Source organism: Suricata suricatta, chromosome 4 (assembly GCF_006229205.1).
Source record: "Suricata suricatta isolate VVHF042 chromosome 4, meerkat_22Aug2017_6uvM2_HiC, whole genome shotgun sequence".
Classification (NCBI taxonomy): Eukaryota; Metazoa; Chordata; class Mammalia; order Carnivora; family Herpestidae; genus Suricata; species Suricata suricatta.
In genome coordinates this window covers 127369314-127387181 of record NC_043703.1, presented here as the reverse complement: position 1 = coordinate 127387181, position 17868 = coordinate 127369314, and the positions used below count along the sequence as shown (strand labels likewise).

Sequence of the window (17868 nt, the reverse complement as noted above, 5' to 3'; positions counted from 1 at the left end):
GGGGGACTACAAAGGAGGGAAGTGATTTCTTTGGGAGATGGGAAATGGGATGAGTGAGTTTGGGAGTATGTGTGAGTGCGTGCGCATCTAGGCATATATTGAAGGGGGGAGACAATAAAAGTCATTCATGGACTAGTGACGACAACGTATCAGGACTAAGGCTTCTGCTTACTCTAACTCTGTGCAAGAAAGGCCCTAACAAAGGAAAGTCAAACAGATAAAAGGAGATGGCATATTTTACAGATACTTCGGAGGAAGAATCCGGAGGTTCCCAGACTTTTTCTTTCCTATTCGGTTTTAAAGCCACTCACCCCAGGCGAGCGACCCCAAGCGCCCCGGGAAAGTCCACGGGACTGAGAACGACCAGCCACAGTTACAGCTGAGCGCCCCCAAAATACCAGCGAGAGGGGTTGGTCTAAAAGGGGCGGGGCTAAAGAGCTTCCCTGCAGCGGGCGCCCGCGCAAGCGCAGTAGCGCGCCTTGCCGCCATGGCGTTGGCGCCGTCCAGTAAGCCGCCGGTGGTGGCGGAGACTTCCCCTCAGGAAGCCCGGTCTCCGCCCCCTCCTCTCACCCCGCCTGCTCGGCGGTGGAGGCGGCGGTGGCGGCAGCGCCTGTCCCTGCCTCTCCGCCATCTCCAGCCCGGCCTATCTCCCGGCCGGCGTTGGCGGGGAGGGGGACAGTAGTTGTAGACGCCCGCCCCTGCCTCAGAGAAGGTGAGTTCCCGCCCCGAAGGCGGGGGCGGCCCGGTCTAGAGCCCCTCAGCCCCGCGGCCCAGTGAAGGCTGGACGCGCCCCGAATGTGCGCCATGGCCGACCGGGTCGGGGCCGCAGTCCGCCCGCCCTGCTCCCCACCCGCCGCCCCGGGAAAGGGGCGCCAACGGCTCCGCGGTGGAGCGTGGAGGGGAGAGGGACGCCTTGGCCGGCTCAGGACGCTGAGGATTGAGGGGGCAGAGAGATGAGGGCCAGGGAGCTGTCTTGACTGGAGTAGCAGGAAAGGGAAAAGGGGCATCGATGAGGCAGCTCCGAGGATAAGGAGAGAAACGACCTGGGACATGGAAGCCCGGGCACCTCGGCCGGGGGGACTTCAGCATCCGGGGAGGTAGACACTTGGGCAGAAGCGGAGTTAGGACTTTGCCCACCGGAGGAAGTAGCCGGGAACCTAAAACTGCAGGGGCCCTGGGGCAAGAGCGGAGGGCCGAGGGTTTTCAGAGGTCCCTTTGGAGATTTTTTGAGGACAACGCCCTATAAAACAAGCTTCTAAGATTATAGGCCTGTCTTGATAGTGGTGGGAGTTCAATATGGATCTACTAGTGTCAGAGATAGCAAAGTGGACAGTAGTGAGAGTGGTGTAAACCAGATACTATGCAGACACTCCCGGCCGTAGGGGAAAGAGCTGAGCTCTGTTTGCACTTGCGCAGAGGTGACTGGGAGTTTCAAAGGGAAAATGAAGGACCGGAGGAGAGGTGGGAGTTCAAGAAGAGTCAGGGAAGCGAGAAATTACAAAGGGTTGTTCCTTGGGCATATTGTTAGGCCAGCGGTGTCAGCCTGCTGGCACGTGGGGACCTGAGGATTCTGTCCTCCCGCAGCCACCGGGAGACCTCGGCCTCTCCTTCCCGATGAGTACACTTCAAAGGAATGGCTTTCAGGTCTTTGAGAAGGACACTCCTGAGTTGTAGGAGGGACACATCCTTCTCAAAGACAGGAAGAAGTCACAATCCAAATTCAGTAAGTACTCTTAAAAAGAGAGGGGGACCTGCCGTCAGGTGTTGGCGCTCATTCCTTTTTGACAGCCCTGAGGTTTTTCTGGCGGGAGCTCCAAAGGGGACTGGGTCATCGCTGGGATTAAGCCTTGAGCTGCTAGAGGCCATGTTAAAATGTGGTTAATAAGTCTCCCTGCAGGAGTTTGGAAGGAGTGTTTCTGCCCAAAGTTTTCACAGTTCTCACCAACACATTTCCCCTAACACAAAAAGCTATTTCATCATCTCCATCTAACAGATGTTTGAGTTCCTACAAGTATATATGCCTGCGAACAGCCTGTTTATTCCAAACTATGAGGTAAGGCTGTAAGGCAGTTTGGGAAAGGATTTTAGATGGTGGGGCTTGATCGCATTGCAGGTCTCAGTAAAACATTTAACCATCTTCAGTCTCATCATTTTTAGTATTTACCACCTAGACTTATGTTGCTTTTTGTCTCGAGGGAACGATGGTGGAAGCCAAAATGTTGTAGAATAATTTAGATCTTTTTTTCTGGAGAAGCATCAGCATAATAACCTCACAAAAATAATTTAGTTTTTACTCTCTTTCATGATAGATTCTATTTTTTTGTGCTATTCCATAGTCTTACATATTTCACTTTGGAGCAATGGCAAAGTAAAAACTTTAAAAAGTATACGTTTCTTAAAGCATTTTTATAAGCATTTTATATAAATTACATGCACTAAAAATGGAATGAGAAAGTCACTGCAACCAAATGGTACTCTAGTGAATCTCTTAGGGAAGGCAACCTTGGGAAGACGAGATTTAATATCTTGAGTCAGCCTAGGTTAGTTATTGTTTTGAGATTTTAAAAAATCTGGATTTATTTGTTTTCATACCAGACTTCCTGCCTCTCACCAACAAGTAAGCCTGAGCAGTTTATAGATGTTCAGACTACAACTCAGTTTGGCTCTCATAGCCAGATCACAGGAAGCTTTGGAAACAGCTTCTCATGGAAAAACAGTTTTTGGCCAGGTGGCATTTTTTTTGTTTTTCATGTGTGTGATGACTTTAAATATGTGCAATTTCTTAAGACTTTGTACAGTGTTGGTTCACACAAGGCTAGCAGTAACCTTTCTCTGCAACTTGAAGGTGGTATAATGAGAATACTGGAATAGAAATCTCGACTAGTAATAGGTTCTAATGCTAGTTTGCCCACTAGTTGTATGACCTGAGTAAGTTCCAAGGTTTTTTTTGTTTTGTTTTGTTTTTTCCAATCCCAAACTTCCTTTTTGAGTTTTGTCACCTGTGGGGAAGTAGAATGGTATTAGCCCAACGGAGTGGTTCTCAGCCAGGGGTTATGTTGCACTCCTACCCCAGAGGACATTTGGCAGTATCTAAAGACATTGTTGGCTTCTACCACTGGGCAAGGAAGGACATGGTGAGCACAGGTGCTACCTGGCATCTATTTGATAGAAATAAAATGCACAGGGCTGTCCCACACCCATCCCAACAAAAAATTCTCCTACCCAAAATGTCACTAGTGTCGAGGTTGAGGACCTCTGCACCAACCAAACTCTGAGGTCCTGACTTTACAGTTCTGTATTGATATTCTTTCCATGGGTTGGCTGTGTACTCGAAGAGCAGTTCATAAAACACAAAACTTTGACCTATAATGGCCATCAAGTGACATTCAAAGAGTGATGAAATCTCCGAGTTAAGATTGAGACTGTTCATTAGGATTTGAAAAACAAATATAATTTGTTACCTAAAAATTGCCTCTCGTCACATTATTTTGGGTAGATATCCTATTTAAAACACTAGTAGAAATCCTATATTTTTAGTTGAGATATTTGTAAAAGCCTTAAATAATTGCCAGGTAAGATAGTAGATAAACAAGAAGAGGGGGAAAAAATGTTGCTTGTTACCCAGCATTTTTTTTTCTTAAAAGACTTTGTTAGGAGATTAAAAGTATGAAAGAATTATTGTGCTTCCAGTTATTAAAACACCAGTCACTGTCAAGATCCTGGTAGGACCGTTCAAACCCATTTGAAGAACATCTGCTAAGCCATTTTCACCCGTAGCTGTAAACACTAAGAGGAGCTCCTCTGTATTGGGCTTAAGAATGAACAAATGTCAGTAAGGATTAAATATCAGCAAGCAGAGAATATGTAGAAAGTATAAGAGTACAAATAGGAAATTGAGAAATTAAACTCACACCCGAAAACTCCAAAGAAATACTGCGTAACCAGACTTAATATGAAAAGAAATAGACATAGAATTTATGGTGAAGTTGTCATAACATTTTCCAGAACACTCTAATTCATTCAGTGAGGTTTCTCAAAAAAATGTTTTTTGGTTTCTCAGATATTTTTGACAGATAAAATTTTGTTTACCCAGTTATTATATTCCTGAAGTATTAGTAAAAACAAAACCACAAAAAACAATTCCTGCTTATTTGCTTCTTTTTAAGAAGTTAAATGGACTCGGTTTTAGAATGAAGGACATTTTTGACTCCTTATTGAATCAGTAACCCATTTACTTAGCATTGCGTAAAAATGTTTTCATTTGTTTCTGCCTTCCTTTGTTTTCATGATGGTAAGCAGAGATTTGGCTCAAATGACAAAAATCTAGGTAATAGCCATGGAGTGGGGAGGAAAGAGGTTAATTGACAACCTCTAAAATTGGTAAGAAATAGCAGGATGAACACATTAGAGAAAATGCAGTTTTAAATGTAGATTAATCATGACTCCTGGGATAATCAAGAGTCTTTCATTGTTTTGTATAATCCTGTGCTCTGCCCAAGACTTATTTGCTACCTGCACACCAGAGCACATTATGTTATAAATCTAATGTTGACAGATAGAATGGTTGGGGAGGAAGATCTCTGGAGAGACATTAATTATTACTTGTTTCAGATCTGGTCATTTTATTAGATGTCAATATGTGAAAATATTGACTAAGCATGTTAAAATGACTAACAAGATTTCCCCTACTGTTTTCATCACATATATGTTAGGACATGAACCTTGGGGCTTCCCCCCCACTTCTTACAGATCCCTTCACATTTACTAGTCCCTTGAAAGGAATGGAATGCATCTGGTGGCATTCTGATGTAAGATGCCTGCCTTAGGTGTAAGTAAAACTAACTTTACTAGCATGGTCCTTGAGCTAGCTAGCCATAGACTACTCACAATTATTGACGTTCAAAGACTTCGTTTAAATAAAGATATAAATTTTATATTAAATATGTAACTATATTAAATGTATAGTACTCCCAGTTAATGATTTTGTTAATTGTATTTTATCATTGGAAATATGCCATAGTAGTAAACCCTTAGTTATTTTTGTGATTGTTGTGTTAGTGTGAAATAGCTAGAGCTTGGCAAACTCCTAAATCAGATACTAATTTCCTGAAAAGGCAAGGTTAATAACATAGCTAGGAGTATTTCTGAGGCTGACAGCTACAGGGCTGCATTTCTAACTCAATTAAGATCTCTAAAAAATACTCCACTGGGCAAAAAGAAATAAAAACTTTCAAAGATAACAAATAGTTACAAAAGATAGCAAAGATAACAGTCAGTTACCTAGTGTCCTAAAATGTAATGCTATGCTCTGCTTAGTCTTTCCTGAGATTATAATGATGTTAAAAGATTGCAAAACTTAAGAGCAGGAATGAAGGAAGGGTATCTATTCTCATCACTTCTATTCAGTATTGTACTGGAGGTCCTAGCCAGTACAGTCAGGCAAGAAAAACAAAAGGTGTTCAGGTTGGAGAGAAATAACATTGTCTCTATTTGCAGATGATATGATCATCTATGTAGGAAACAGCTACTAGAGTAAGTTTAGCAAGGGAGCAAAATATTAGATCCATATAAAAAATCAATAGTATTTCTAAATATTAGCAACACACATTTAGTAATTTTAGGTTTAAAAAATACTATTTACTACTGCATCAAAAAACAAAATACTTTTAGATAGCTTTAATGGAATACAGAGAATGCTACATAACATTGCTGAGAGAAAATGCAAATAATGGAAAAATATAAAATACTAACACTTCTGAGTGAGTTAGGTTTAAAAGTATATGACTGGGGCACCTGGGTGGCCCAGTTGGTTAAGTGCCGGCTTCAGCTCAGGTCATGATCTCCTGGTTCGTAGGTTCGTAGGTTCCAGCCTCATGTCAGGCTCTGTGCTGACAGCTAGCTCAGAGCCTGGAGCCTGTCTTTGGATTCTGTGTCTCCCTCTCTCTCTGACCCTCCCCTGCTCACACTGTCTCTCTCTGTCTCTGAAAAATAAATAAACAGTAAAAAAATTTTGTAAACATAAAAGTATACAACTATGGGCCATCTTGGTGGCTCAGTTGTTGATCAACTGACTCTTGATTTCAGTTCAGGTCATGATCTCACGGTTGGTGAGTTTGGGCCCTGCATTGGGATTCTCTCTCTCTTCCCCACTCATGTTCTCATTCTTTCTCTCAAAATAAATAAACTTTAAAAACAAAGCATAAGACCCTATCATTTGGGGGCATACTTATTAAAGGGAAAGAAGTGAGCTAAAACTAACCAAAGTAACATCCTAATTTTGCTCTTTTATTCTTCAGAGATATTTAGTACACATTTTTTTTTAAACCTTCATGCCGTATTGATGTTTAAGTGCCGTGTCACTACATAAATGATGTTCTGTGGGGCATCAAATTTTTTTACTAGATTTTTCACTTAAATTTAGTTGATTTATTCATCAGATCTGAAACTTACTAAAAACATACAATGCAAAAGCTCAGGCTTTGCAATTTCTATTTTATTAATATATTTTTTTAAATATTTAGTTTTAAGAGAGAGAGAGTACATGTGCTTGCAAAAGCAGGGGAGGGGCAGAGAGGGCGAGAGAAAGAGAATCACAAGCAGACTCCATGCTCAGCGTGGAGCCCAACACAGGGCTGGATCTCATGACATGAGATCTATTTCTAGAAATAAAAAAGTTTTCAGAATTTTGCTAGATTTTTTCCAAAAACTCCAGATGAGTTTCAGTCAAGACAAACTGTTTCTTGCTTGGGACCTAATACCATCCTGTAAGTAGTAAAATTAGCTAGTATCCTTAGAGGTTTCCGCTTGATATTCCATACTCTTGGGTATTGAAGTAGAAATGGCATACATTAACCCAGGATATAAACTGAAATCTTCAAAGAATTTGTTCAAAATCAGAGCAGTCAGAAGAGACAATAATGATGAAGTCTAGCTTTCAGCTTTTTTTTTTTAATGTTTATTTTTGAAAGAGCGAGAGCAAAGGAAGGGCAGATAGAGGGGGACAGAGGATTGCAAGCGGGCTCCGCGCTGACAGTAGAGAGCTGGATGTGATGCTTGTACTCATAAGATCATGATCTGGGCCACCCAGGAGCCCCCAGCTTTCATTTTATTTACTTTTTTAAAGTTTTTTTTATTTATTTATATGTTTATTTTTGAGAGAGAGAGAATGCTTGCATGTGTGAGCAGGGGAGGAACAGACGGGAAGACAGAGAATCCAAAGCAGGTTCCCCACTGTCAGCAAAAAAAACCAATGTAGGACTGGAACCCACCAACTGTGAGATCATGACCTGAGCCAAAATCAGTCTGAGTTGTGATTTCAGCTAAGGTCATGATCTCATGTTTAGTGAGTTTGAGCCCTGCATCAGGCTCTGTGCTGGCAGCAGGGAGCCTGCTTAGGATTCTCTCCCTCCCTCTCTGCCCTTCCCCTGCTTGCTCTCTCTCTCTCTGTCTCTCTCTAAAAATAAGCATTTAAAAAAATAAGGACTAAAAAGTCCCTCTAAAACATGAGTTATCTTGAAATACAAAGAATTAGGTGGTACTGTCAGACACTTTGCTCTGTTTATACATAACCTTTCCTTTATTTGGTTTTCTGTAGTTATGAGAATAATTGGTTGGAAGAACATTTCACTATGTCAGTAAAATAGATGAAATCCTGAATAACAATAAAAGCTCATTCATTCCACACTTACTATATGCCATATACTGTTCTAAGCATTTTATATATATTCATTTCCTTAAGGCTCACAACAACTCTTTGAAGTATATGTTATATCCCTATTTTAGAGAATAGGAACTTAAGGCACAGGGAGGTTGAGAACTTTAACCAAGCTTACACGCTAATAAGTGTCAGAACTCACTCCAGAGTCCCTATGTCTGGCTCATAGGAGCAGTGAGATAAGTGACATAATATGATGGGCAGAAGTTCTGCATAGGTGAATTGGCCTTATGTTTGGTGGTGGAAAATCTTTCTGGGGAAAAAAGCCAACATTTAAAAATCCAGTTTAACAAGTTAAGGTAAAATTCTCTCTTTTTCCAAAAGCATCTGTTAATAGATCTTTAAGCTCTTCTAATACCCTTTATTGAGATATACTTTCCTTAAAATACACACATATTTCTTTATTTTTGAGAGAGAGAGAGCGTGAGTAGGGGAGAGACAGACACACACAGAATCCAAAGCAGGCTCCAGGCTCTGAACTGTCAGCACAGAGCCCGACACGGGGCTCAAACCCACAGACCGTGAGATCATGAACTGAACTGAAGTCAGATGCCCAACCGACTGAGCCACCCAGGCGCCCCTCTACACGTATTTAATTTTTTTTAATGTTTTATTTATTTTTAATAGAGAGACAGAGCATGAGAGGGGGAGGGGCAGAGAGAGAAGGAGACACAGAACTGGAAGCAGGCTCCAGGCTCTGAGCTAGCTGTCAGCACAGAGCCTGACGCGGGGCTCGAACCCACGGATGTGAGATCTGACCTGAGCCGAAGCCGGAGGCTTAACCGACTGAGCCACCCAGGCGCCCCTCTACACGTATTTAAAGGACACAAGGCAATGAGTTTTTCTCAGGTGTATAATCAAATGTAACCATCATAAACAAAATGCCACATATTTCCCTCAACACCCAAAGTTTGCCCACACCTCTGCAATCCATCCCTCCCTCTGCTCCTGTCCCCAGCAACTACTAATCTGCTTTCTATCATGGTAAATTAGTTTATATTTCCAGAACTTTTTACAAATAGAGAATCCCACAAGTAGGTACTCTTAGGTCTTGCACTAGCGTGATGATTTTGAGATTCATCCAGGTTGTGTATATGTTACTTTTTGTTTCTTTTTTGTTATTGAATAATTCTCCTGTATTGATATGCCAGGTTTTATCCATTAACCTACTGACAGACATTGGGTTGTTTTAGTTGGGGGCTATTACAAATAAAGCTGCTGTGAACATTCATGTACAGGGCTTTGCGTGAGTGTATGTCTTCATTTCTCTTGGGCAAATACAAGTGAAATGGCTGGGACATATGGTAGATGTTTATTATTTAAAGAAATTACCAAACTGCTTTGTAAAGTTGTACCATTTTAAATTCTAACTGGTAATGTATGAGAATTCTAGTTTAATATCCTTACCAACATTTGGTATTTTTAGTCCTTTTAATTTCAGTCATTTCTAGTGATAGTGTAGTAGTGTCTCATTGTGGTTTTAATTTACATTTATTTAGTCATACACACACCACATATATACATACACACATACACACACACACACACACACACACACATACATACACTCTTTTTGAGGTGTCTGTTAAAATCTTCTGCCCATCCATTTTAATTTGAATTTATCTTACTGAGTCATGAGTTGTATATATATTCTAGATACAAGTCCTTTGTCTGATATATGAGATGAGAATATTTTCTCCCACTTTATGGCTTGCCTTTTTCATTTTAATTTTAGAGTCATAGGTAATAAATTATGTACCTTAAAACTCAGAAATAATTCAAAGAGAAATTACATATAATAGAGAAATATTTTAAAATATTCATCATACTTTCTGAAAAGTTTCTGACTTGCAGTTCTTAAACTCAGTATTTTTAGGCAAACCTTTTTAATCTATACACTGGTTCTGAAAATTAACCTGTAGAACCTTTAAATTCAATTTTTAGGGAGTTTTTAATTGCAAAGTAATGTGTTTTTTGCACAAATTAAAACAGTATAGACATATGCAGAAAGCAAAATGTTAAATCTTGTCTCTGACTCCTTTCCTAAACCCATATCTCAAGCCCCATTAAATATATATCTTTTCAGATTTTTTCTATGGATATTGAGATATATATACAAGGTCAGACTGTCAAATCACACTAACACAAATCAGTAATGTTACCTAGTATCAAGACTTCCTAAGTGTTTCAAGGATGCAGGCAACCAAGCAACTCTAAAGAAGCAAAGATCTTTACGACAGGAAAGATGGCTCCTCAATCATGCATCTCTGGCCCAAAATAATAGATGAGGTTTCTAAGTGAGGGTCACCTCACACAGTGGGGGTATTTAAATTATTAATCATTTTATGCCTTTGCTTATGTGACATTCTTCATAGGTCTGAAGAGCTATGCCTCATAGGTCCTGAATTATATACTGTAGACAATTCTTAGGAGCATCTTGCTAAGGGCATTTCAAAGATAAGCTCCCTTTGTTCTAGCCAATATCATTGGTCTCTTTTCTCAGAGGTCCAGAAGTTGCCTATCTTCTTCCCTCTCCCCTGACCCCAGGAAAGGAAATGAATGGATTGCATCCCAGCTCCTTTAACTCCTTCCTTACTATATACATATATATATGGATATATTTAGTTTTTGTTTCTGTGTTAAGTGTTTTTATACTAAAATTGGATTTTATATTGATCAATAGATAGGTACTCCGGTAGATAGGTAGGTAGAGTTCTACATCTTGTTTTCCCCTTAATATATCACAGACTTTTCTCCATGACGGTACATGTCGTTCCAACTCATTCATTTAAATGGCTGCAAAGAGTACAATTTTGATGTTCCATGATTGGTTATCATATTTATAAACTTGGTGTAGATTATTTACTGTGGTGAAAAACACTTTGAGCAAAAGTTCTGGAAGTTAATATGTGAATATGACTATAGCTTTGAGTGGCTTGTCTGAGCCTTGTTTAGTGTGCCTTGCTTGAGATCATTTTTGTACACCTGTAGAGGACTGTTGCCCACCCCAGGTAAAGATGGTTTGTGGTTTTTCTCTGATTCCCAGATGACCTGAGAGATATAGCTAGAATTAGTAACTGTCTTAAAATAGACTGACTGTATTTCTTGAAATTGTCTACTATAAAACACAGAAATGCCAAGGGCAGATACATTCACCCAGCCTTTCAATACAGATCATTTCCATAGAGCCCACACTCCTACTGATGACCCAGTAACTTCTCTTTCAGAATATATTCTGGACTAAATAAAAATATACTATATTAAGTATCAGAGCCTTACTAGATATTTGCATACTGAAATTTCATTCTAACTAGCAAAAAGCCAGTAGATAGTCTTGCAAGCACTCAGGAAATTAAGATTTGAGATGGTATATGAAGTGATACCTAGTTAAAGATTGAAAATATTACCTTAAATGTTTAATATGATCTTCAATCTTCCCTCCCTTTATTTTATTCATAGATACCACATTGAATGAATAAATATTGAACTTTTACAGATTCTCTTTGTAAAAGGTATACAGGAAGCAGTGATATAGTTTGAATTGCAAAAGATTTCACATGAGGGAGGCTGAAAATAAAGATCTTCTAAATCATGGGATTATTTCTTCTGAAGCTGATAAATTTTATTTGAATGCAAACAAACTCTGTCTTTAAACTGTTAATTCAGACTAAAGATGTAAAAAATCATGAGTGCTATTTTCAAATTGAGAGGTAGACATTTAGGGTCACTGTTATAAAACAAAATATGATTTATTTTTCCGGGGTAAAAGATATACTCAAAAAGTTAGCATAACCTTCAGGTTTACAGGAAGTAAAATAATAAGAAGGAGATGGATTTGTGGTTTTTCAGATACTGGATCTATAGTGTAAATTTAAACTTTCAACTATTTAATCTTTATAATAAGATTGTATGTGGTTTCAGATGACTGGGAGTGGAATACTAGACAAAAATAGATTTTGGGATCTCTGCATCATGTTTTTTAGCTTCTGATTGTTGCACAGTCTGACCATTTGGGGAAAGTCCATACTAGAAAACTGAACCAGTTAATGGGAGAATATGATCATATTTCGTCACCAAGTTTCCAGCCTGATAAGGGTAAGTTTCCATTCACCTCTTTATTAATTTTTGCATGATCTCTAGGCTTTGGGGACTGGCTTCTTTCATTTAACATGCCTTCAGGGTTTATCCACATTGTACCACATATCAGCACTTCATTACTTTTTTATTGCTGAATAATATTCCATTGTATGAATATACCCCATTTTCTTTATCCATTCATTAGTTAATAGACTTTGACTTGTTTCTACTTTTTAGCTGTTGTGAATATTGCTGCTGTGAACATTTGTATACACGTTTTTATGTAAACATAGGTTTTCACTTCTCTTGGGTATATACCTAGGAGTAAAATTGCTGAGTCATACAGTAACACTGTGTTAACATTTTGAGGAATTGCTATACTGTTTTTCTTTTTATTTTCTTTTTAATTAGGAAACATTTCCAATGGTTATTCATAAAATTATTAAAACAGCAAAGGTTGATTTACAGAGCCACATATCAATAACAAAACAGAAAGGAAATGAAATGTTCAAGAGACATCTTAAAAAGTTTCAAAGGAATATATATACCAGGCTAAAAATCTGTAGTTAAACTGTGATTGTATAACAGTTTATCCTAATTCCAGCATTTTCTCAGTAAGTTCTTCCTTATATTTGCCTTTCCGAAACTTTTCTAACTTGTTGAGATTCGTCTTTGCAGTCAAGATTTCTTTTCTGATCGAGGGTGCCTGGGTGGCTCAGTCGGTTCAGCGTCCAACTCCAACTTTTGACTTCAACTCAGGTCATGATCTTTTGGTTCGTGGGTCGGAGCCCTGCATCAGGGCTTGGGGTTCTCTTTCTCACTCTCTCTCTTTCTGCCCCTCCCCTGCTCCCTACTCTCTGTCTCTGTCTCTAAATAAATAAGCTGAAAAAAAGAAAAGAAACAAAGTCTTTAAAAAAAAAAAAAAAGAATTTTTTTTCTGATCTTTGTCCAGTTTTATCCTGCCGATAACCACCTTGCTTGGGTAAATGCCCACATGGACAGTTGTGCCATTACCCTCTCAGGTTGTACCTGCCCAATGTAGATGACCTATGTCTTTCTATACACCTGGACTACCTAGCTGATCGCTGACCTTTTAGTGTCCTTGAACTGCCCGGACCTCATCATCCATGTGGATAAAATGGAGCAGACATTGTACTTCTGCCACCAATCCTTGGAGAGTGGAGAAGACATGATCTTCCTGCACATGTGCAAGGGATGAGACGGGGCATTTAGGGCTTTTGCTGTGGTCTGAGGCCACAAAGGGGTTGAACTTCATGGTGATGGTCTACGTGGCTCTGGGCAGGCTCAGACTGTATGCATGCGGTCAGAAGTCCAAACTGTTTTTCAGAATAGCTGCACATTTTACATCCCCACCAGCGATGAATGAAATTACCCATTTTCCCACATCTTTGCCAACACTGAATATCACCTGCCTTTTTTATTATAGCCATCCTTGTGGGTGTGAAGTATCAAAAATTTCTAAACATAAAAGTAGACAAAATGGTATAATGAACCCTCATATACCATCATCCAATTTCAGCAGTTATCACCATCTTTTTTATCTTGTTAGTGACTGTAAAAGCTTTATTGAGATATAGTTAACAAACAATAAACTGTACTTATTTAAAATACAAAATTTGATGAGTCTTGACAGATGTACATACCATCAAATGATCAATATAGTAAACACATCCAGACTCCAGAAAGTGCCCTTTATAATCATCCCTCCCATCCCTTCCTGCCTCATCTCCAAGCAAACACTATTACCATAGGTCAGTTTGCATTTCTTAGGGTTTTATGTAAATGGAATCATATGTTATGAACTCTTTTGTCAGGCTTCTCTCAGCATAATTATTTTGAGATTCATCGATGTTGTTGACTGTATCAATAGTTCTTTTGTTGTTATCACTGATAGTATTTCATTGTATGGATATACCACTATTGACAATTCCATTCACCTGTTGATCATCATTTCGGTTTTTTCCTTTCTGGGGCTATTACAAATAAAATTACTATGAATATTCGTGTATCATTCTTTGTAAGGACATTTGGACATATATTTACTTTTCTTTAGGGGGGAATATTGAGGAATGGGATAACTAGATCATATGGCAGGTGTATGTTTAACTTCCTCAGAAACTACCAAGCTGTTTGCTAGTGGTTGTACCATTTTATATCCCTGATATGAGAATTCTAGTTGTTCCACAGGCTCACCAGCAACACCGCTAATGTCATTCTTTTTATCCCAGTCACTCTAGCATGGTGGTATCTCATTGTGGTTTTAATTGATATTGACCTGATGACTAATGATATCTTTTCATGTGTTCACTGGCCCTTTGCGTATATTCCTTTCTGAATTGTCTGTTCAAATATTTTGCCTATGTTGAATCAAATATTTGTTGCATTATTCTAGTTAGAATTTTTGTCCCATTTAAGTTGAATAGGGGCTAAATTTTCTGAATTGCCAAATTAGACTTCATTTAGACTTTGTTTTTTTAGCTCAAATTTCCAGAAAAGATAGCCAATCATTAGTGACTCTGGAGTGCTATGTCATGCTTCTTTCTTTCTGTTAAAAGGAAGAAATGTTCTGTTCTACATGGGTTATGCCACCTCCTAATTTTTAGAGACAAAGTATATCACCAAAAATATATAGGGCATGATCTTAAGGTAAGTATGTTTTCTGCTACATTTGTACTTAATGCAGGATTTGAGGTAGGAAAAAGAAGAAATCAGAAATCGTGCTTCCCCCACCAAAGGAATCAAACAAACCAACAAAAAACTCATGTATCTCCTTTAAATTTCTTCTGAAACTTTTCTCTGCATCAGTCTGACCCCCTCTCAGTTTTCATCTCCGTTTCCTCTCTTAACCTTCCCAACAGTACTTTATTTTATATTATTTTTTTTCTGTTTATTTATTTTTGAGACAGAGACAGAGCGGAGAAGGGGAGGGGAAGAGAGAGGAAGACACAGAATCTGAAGCACGCTCCAGGCTCAGAACTGTCAGCACAAAGCCCAGTGCAGGGCTCAAACTCACAAACTGTGAGACCATGACCTGAGTTGAAGTTGGATGCTTAACCAGCTGAGCCACCCAGGCACTGCCCCCCTCCCCCACATCAGTACTTTAATAGAGAACAAACCAGAAAACATTCTAGAATGCTTTTTTTAACCAATCAGAAGTAATAGAATGAAACTCTGTTCCCTCACCTTCCCTCATCCCCTATATGAAAGAGTAGTTTCATCTCATAGCAGAATTTCTAATTTCCAGCATTCCCAAACCATTTTATAAACATCCTTTTATTATTAAGTCTTATAGTACTCTAGTCAGGTAAGTAGGTGTATTTATTTTGTTTTGTTTGAGTAAACTGAAGATTTTAAAAATTAAATTACTTCTCTATGGTTCTATTCTCTTAAAAAACAATATACAGGAAACTGGTTAATTGGAACTTTAGAAAAGCTGTGAATATTTCGATCAGGCCACCTATCGGGAATGTGTGGTCCTTAATGACACATCCCTATGTGCCTTACATTTTTAGCCATACAACAGAACCCTGTATGTCACTGCTCTCTGCCCTCTTCATCCCACTTCTGAGAATGATAGAGCTACGTGCAAGTGGTCTGGGAGATATTTGACTATCCTACTGCACCTTTTTGGCATATAATGTCATGATTTTTAACTTTTATGCTGAATTAAGTTTTAATTTGTCTGGGCTTCTTTGTTTTGTTTTTTTGAAGCTCTCTTCAAGAGCAAAGGAAATATTCAGAATATAATAATCTAGTAAGAAGAATTTTCTCCCATCTTCTCTACAGAGAATCCCTTGTTGTCAACCTAATGAAGCATTCAAAGAAAACATATGACTCTTTTCAAGATGAACTTGAAGATTATATCAAAGTGCAGAAAGCCAGAGGCTTAGAGCCAAAGACTTGTTTCAGAAAGATGAGAGAGGACTATTTGGAAACTTGTGGGTACAAAGAGGTTGATTACAGACCGAGGTATAGAATGTTTGATCATAGACCCTCACCTGAGACTGTCCAGACCTACCCAGGATCATGCCCTATTTCACAAAAGGTGGAAAACCCGTTACCTCAGTGGCTACCAGCTCATGACAGCAGGCTAAATTTAGATTCCTTGAGCTACTGCCAGTTCACCAGGGACTGTTTCATAGAAAAACCAGGACCCCTGAACCTTAGTCAGCGAGCATATAACTGTCGCTCATACGGTGTGGAATCCGGAGTTTACAACCATCTCTCCTCAGAAAACAGTGCCAGCGCCCATCAAACCAGTCATAAACAGATGCGTCAGCAGGGGAAATGGCGCCCCGAGGAAGGCAGAGGAAAACCAGAGGAGGAGCGGCCCAAGCATAAGAGGAAAAAAGGTTGTGAGGAAATAGATTTAGACAAACACAAGAACTTGCAAAGAAATGAAACACAGATGGAAACAGGCATGGTCAGTAGAGAAAAGCTTAAGAACCGAAAGGAGAGAAAAGGCCGAGATGTGGCCTCTAAGAAAGAGGAACGTAGGCGTAGAAAAGAGAAAAAGGAACAAGGTAAAGAGAGGACAGAGGAAGAAATGCTTTGGGACCAGTCTATCCTTGGATTTTGAAGATAACTGAGTTTGTTCTCCTGAGGTTAAGTTGAAAAAATAGTCGAGGAGCTTGGTTTTACGATGTTCATGTTCATATCGATTTTTTCATGTGAACAGGTACTTTAATTTCCAACAGCAGGCCAAGTGAACAGAAAGTATTTAATATGCTTACTCTCCGGGATGGAAATTACTTTTCCTCATTTCCTGAAAGCATTCTTACATTTTTCTTCTCTATAGTGTAATTTTTCTTAATGAGAGTGGCATTGCTTTTTTTTTTCATCAAATTGCTATGATAGTAGAAGTATTTTCCCTTGGGAGGTCATTTATTTTAAATTGGAGTATTAATAGGCTTTGCAGAATCTATTTCTTGATTAGGTTTGTTTTCATTTGGGGTGGAGTATTTTTACATTCATTAGTTTTCTCTATGACACAATTTAGACATATTTTTTTCCTTTGTTAGACCTATCCTGCAGTGCATTTTCTAGATTGTAAAGTGGAAAATGAAATACATTATAATAAGCTAAGGTTACATATAGCTTTAAAAGTTTCAAAGAGTCTTGATATAAAATCGATTTATATTCTGGAAATATTTATAATAAAGTGTTCTAATTTCTGCATTTTGTTGGTCTGTGTCAATAACATGTTCCCATTCAATGACAATTTTCTTTGGGAAGAGAACAGAGTAGTTGGACTTAAAAGGAAGATTTTTGGGTGGGCCACACTTTATAGTTGTAAAAATTCTTGACTGTACCTTGCTTATTCATATTTAAACCCCCCCCTTTTCAGGATAGAAACTTATTAATGACCACAATTTTTCCAAATAGTTGAAATCGAAGAGAGAGGAATTTATAAGAAATAAAACACTATTAGATTATTTTTTCCTAGTCTGAGTCTTCATTCTGATGATTCCCTTTTTTTATGTAAAAGAAATTATGGCCTGGCAATCTGAATCCCAGAATTTGAGTCTCAGTTATGCCATCAATGTTTTATGTGATTCTAGGGAAGTCACTTAACTTCATTATCCTCATTATCAAATATGACTAGAAAGATTGGCCTCTAAAATACCTTGGATAACAAGATTCTGTGATATGAAAACTCTTTTTGCTTTTTCCAATACTGGGCTTACATGTCTATTTTAATATTAACTTTAAAATTATTTTGCCAAAAGTGATCTTAGCTTAAATGCTAATATACATATAAATATATGTATTTTATGATATATAGTGGTATCATATATATCACTCCATATACTACTCCCCCCCCCCCACACACACACCCATCGTCTTGCATGTAACCAGTCTCCCTACCCTTGCTGGGCTGCTGCTTTTCTCAGCCATGACCTTTCTCTGTATCACCACCTTGCCTAGCTTCCTGCCTCACTGGGTCCCAACTAGCAAAGAAGGAAGGAAGAGAGGGTAGATGACCCATTTTATTTTAAACTAATGACCATAAGCCTCCAATCCATCAAGTTTCCATAGTAAGTTTCCCACTCTCA

The 17868-nt window shown here is 38.8% G+C and overlaps 1 protein-coding gene across 4 annotated transcripts; it reads left to right on the top strand.

The window, feature by feature from the left end:
• Positions 1 to 555: 555 nt before the first annotated feature.
• On the top strand, positions 556 to 16990 carry KRCC1 (lysine rich coiled-coil 1). Of its 4 annotated transcripts, XM_029937756.1 has the most exons (5): positions 556 to 712; positions 1585 to 1723; positions 2596 to 2728; positions 11698 to 11809; positions 15599 to 16990. In XM_029937756.1, exon 5 carries the CDS (start codon positions 15621 to 15623, stop codon positions 16389 to 16391), a length of 771 nt encoding a protein of 256 aa, XP_029793616.1. In that variant the 5' UTR covers positions 556 to 712; positions 1585 to 1723; positions 2596 to 2728; positions 11698 to 11809; positions 15599 to 15620; the 3' UTR covers positions 16392 to 16990. The 4 variants fall into 4 exon arrangements, with proteins under 4 accessions (XP_029793616.1, XP_029793617.1, XP_029793615.1 ...); XM_029937757.1 differs by lacking the exon at positions 1585 to 1723; XM_029937755.1 differs by lacking the exon at positions 2596 to 2728.
• The last annotated feature ends 878 nt before the right edge of the window (positions 16991 to 17868 follow it).